Raw genomic sequence first — 3727 nt, forward strand, 5'->3', positions numbered from 1 at the left:
TGAAAAAGAAAAGCTTCTAACATTCTGTTTTTCTCCATTTATTATCATTCAATTCGGTTTTTAATATTTTTCATACTAATTTAGATTTTAATTCTTTTTAAATTTATTTTGAAAAAAAATCATATTTTTTATAAATACTTTAAAAAAATTATTTTTCAAATAAATAAAATATAATCAATAATTCTTGTAAAAAAACCATTCTTTACATAGTGTCTTTAAGTTAATTTTACTATTTTAAATATAACATATTTTTACCTTATAAAAAATTAAAATTAATTATAAATTAAAGGGTTAATGATAAATTTGGACACTAACGTTTGCATGTTTTGTCAAAACGGTCCTAATTGTATTTTTGGGCCTTTTTTGGCCATCAACTTTTGTTCTTTTTTTCAATCTGCTTTTTCTAATAGATTTAATGAAAGTACTGTTAAAAAAGTTAACGGGGATGATGTGGAATTTCATATGTGGAATGTTTTTAATGAGATGTAATTTATTACTAAGATAACCCGATAAGATAATTACATGTGGAAAATAATAAAATAAATAATACATTTAATTAAAACATAACTCTTAATTTAAAGAAAATAAACGTAATTATCTAAAAAAAATCAACTCAGTAGAAAAACTTCTCGGTAAACAAACCTATGAAAGATTGAAACCTTTTGAAAAGAAAGAAAAATTGAAACCTTGATTTATTCACTAAATCTGTTAGAAAAAATAAATTGAAAAAAATAATAAAGGTTAATGGTAAAAAAAGACTCAAAAATACAATTAGGGCCATTTTGACAAAACATGCAAACTTAGTAGCCAAATTCATCATTAAGCCTAAATTAAAAAAATTGGTCCGTTCGAATAATCACAATTTTTTAACTTTGTTTCATAAACATCAAAACACCTTATTTTGAATCAATAAGGAACGATGTATAGCGGTGATTTTTTAGGTTAAAATATGTCATAAGTTTTTATTTTTTATAAATTTAGAATTTAGCCCTTATAATTTTATTTTTAGGAATTTGGCTTTCTATATTTCATATTTCAAGTCTAATTGTTAACATTTTTTTTTGTTTTTGTAGTGAAGCTAAATTTAATAAAATAATTTTAACAGTGTTAATAGTTAGACTTTAATTTTAAAATTGGAATGGAAAAACTAAATTATTAAAAATAAAATATAAAAAGTAAATTCCAAATTTATCAAGATCACATGTGCTTATATAATATTTTAAGCAATTTTGTTTTATTTCTTTTTTTTTATCCATCGATTTATTATTATTATTATTATTATTATTATTTATTTAAATTAGGTGTGGTTAGGAGGTAGGAAAAGTGCCTATTTTCCTAATTTTTCCGGTTTCCCTACCTTCTTTTTGGGATTTCTCAAACATCAAATCTGACCTTAAAATCAAATTACTTTGTAAGACAACAATGGGAAACAAACTCCTTAAAATCAAAACCACCATCATTAAACTTTGAGCTTATATGTTGATGACAAAGAGCACAAAATAAAGACTGCATGGGGAAAATAAATATCTAGAATGCTTTCACTGCCTTTGTTTAATTAAAAAAGCCAACAACATTGAATGCAAGTGGAAGAGGATGAAGCATTTGCATTTCTAATAGAAAATGAACAAAAAATGAGTTTGTACATATATATAGACAGTCAAGTATATGCCCTTTTTCGATCTTTCCAGCCGAGTTGCCGAGCTCGTTGCTCCCATAAGGCAGTCCGCTTGAGCTCCTCTCTGAGTTGAGCTTCAGCCCATTCCCTGGCTTCCTCACATGTTTCTACACCTGCATTGCACTTTTCAGCTTCTTTCTGGTAGTGTGAGGAGGCTCTTTTGGCATCCATTGTTAGTGCCGAGGTGCGGTCCATGGTTTCTTTGCTTACGATCTTCTGTAATGCAATCTCCTCGGAGAGTAAGGCCACAGTATCCTTCTCCAGTTCTTGGTTTAAATCAGGATCGTTTTGGCCACAACCTGCACTACAAAAGAACATAGCTTGAATAACATGGAATGGGATATGGGATTATATATATGAAGCCCCTAAGTGTAAGGTTTCTAATGATGTCAAGAAAAATAAGCATGGGAAAATGAAGTGACCTGAGTATGTGTTGTCGGCTAATCCTGCAATAAATAAATAAATGATAAACTCACAAATTAATAGAGAGTGAAACCTGAGGGACAAAATGCAAACAGTACCCCTATAGAAGCATCACAGACAGCATTATTCAATGCAAGTCTTTCGAGTTACATATCAAAGATTTCCTCAGAGATATAGATCCGAGACTAGCAGACATTGCAAATTCAGTAACCAAAACTGCAAATTTAATCACTATGCTGGCCGTTTAACCAGGAAGAAACATTATGTTTCTCAGTATGCAGAGTGTTCCAAACATATGTCTTCCATCTTAAAACTACACTACCTATATATTAAAATTGAGACCTTCAATACAGAATTTCAATAGGCCTTAATGGTAAAGGTGTTCCCAAAATGCTAATTAACCCTGAAAGGTGTTCCAAACTTCGAAACTTGAAAGTTGTTGACAGAGGCAACCACAAACATGCAAAAAAAAAAAACAGATATGGAGATACCTTAGTTCTATCAAAACAATGCTAATTAACCGGATTAATTGTTACTGTCAACCTACTATGCTATAAAACTGAGAAATGGGCTGCTTACAAATCCAGCAACTCATATCACACACACACGCATATATAGTATTCTTATAACCATATCCGAATATGCCTATACTGAACATGAAAATTAAGGACATGGTGGAGTGAAATGAAAGGCAAATGATCAGATAAAAACAAACCTGGTGTTAGAAAAAAGTCATCTGTATGGGAGGAGCAATCACAAACACAAGGAAGACATGAGACCTTAGGTCTTGACTTGTCCTTCAAACGCCACAACAGTGATGTCGGACCAACAATGTACCCACCCAAACACACACATACAAATGCAAACCCAAACCTTAAAACTCGCTGACACCAAAACCTTTGCTCTAAGCTATAAGCCATTTTCTACCCTTTATAAAGACCCCCCCCCAACAAAAGAAAAAACAGCTTTACTCAAGAGTTTCAGACCATTGCAAGATCTGGGGTAAAAACCTACAAGTTAATACATACAAAAACAAATGTTTGTCGGGTTTTGTAGAAAAAATGAGAAGTACCCAGATTTGAAAATCTGCTTCACAGCTCAAGAGATGGGACCGAAACTCATTTATCAAAGTAAGGCCTTGAGCTTTAATGATGAAAAGTTGTCATCTTTGAGAGCAGGAAAAGAAAGAGTTGTGTGCTTGGGTACTTGGTTTCTTTGAGAAATTAAAGAAGCCCCAGATCCCATAAAGGATACAGAAGAAGTTTATTGGATTATGAGACTGTTAACTTATTAATATAAATAAATAAAGAGGATATGAACAGAGACGTCTATAAGAGTTAAGAGATAAAGATAGATTACTTACGAAACCTCCTTTTAATCATTATGTTGAGGCACTTTTTACTTGGCTTTTCTTTTTTCTTTTTTAATTTTTTTTAAAAAAACACCATTTTTGTGACAGATATTATAGAAAAATAAACATTTAATGCAAGTGGAAGATGATAAATATTTAGATTAACATTGATTTTAAGGTGTTAGTATGGTTTTGATTGATTGGCGTCGTCGAAATTATTTGTGTAAACCACGTCACATCTGGAGAAGGAGAAGACAAGATTTATTAGATTGGCCCAC

At 30.9% G+C, this 3727-nt stretch overlaps 1 protein-coding gene across 2 annotated transcripts; it reads right to left on the reverse strand.

Annotated features, from left to right (window-relative positions):
- Positions 1 to 1513: 1513 nt before the first annotated feature.
- On the reverse strand, positions 1514 to 3465 carry LOC107959692 (uncharacterized). 2 transcript variants are annotated; one of them, XM_016895806.2, is made up of 3 exons: positions 2814 to 3465; positions 2098 to 2121; positions 1514 to 1974 (listed from the first exon to the last, which is right to left on the reverse strand). In XM_016895806.2, exons 1-3 carry the CDS (start codon positions 3016 to 3018, stop codon positions 1658 to 1660), a joined length of 546 nt encoding a protein of 181 aa, XP_016751295.1. In that variant the 5' UTR covers positions 3019 to 3465; the 3' UTR covers positions 1514 to 1657. The 2 variants fall into 2 exon arrangements, with proteins under 2 accessions (XP_016751295.1, XP_016751296.1); XM_016895807.2 differs by lacking the exon at positions 2098 to 2121 and having other exon boundaries at positions 2814 to 3439.
- Positions 3466 to 3727: the final 262 nt, after the last annotated feature.

This window comes from Gossypium hirsutum, unplaced genomic scaffold (genome assembly GCF_007990345.1).
Source record: "Gossypium hirsutum isolate 1008001.06 unplaced genomic scaffold, Gossypium_hirsutum_v2.1 scaffold_672, whole genome shotgun sequence".
NCBI lineage: Eukaryota > Viridiplantae > Streptophyta > Magnoliopsida > Malvales > Malvaceae > Gossypium > Gossypium hirsutum.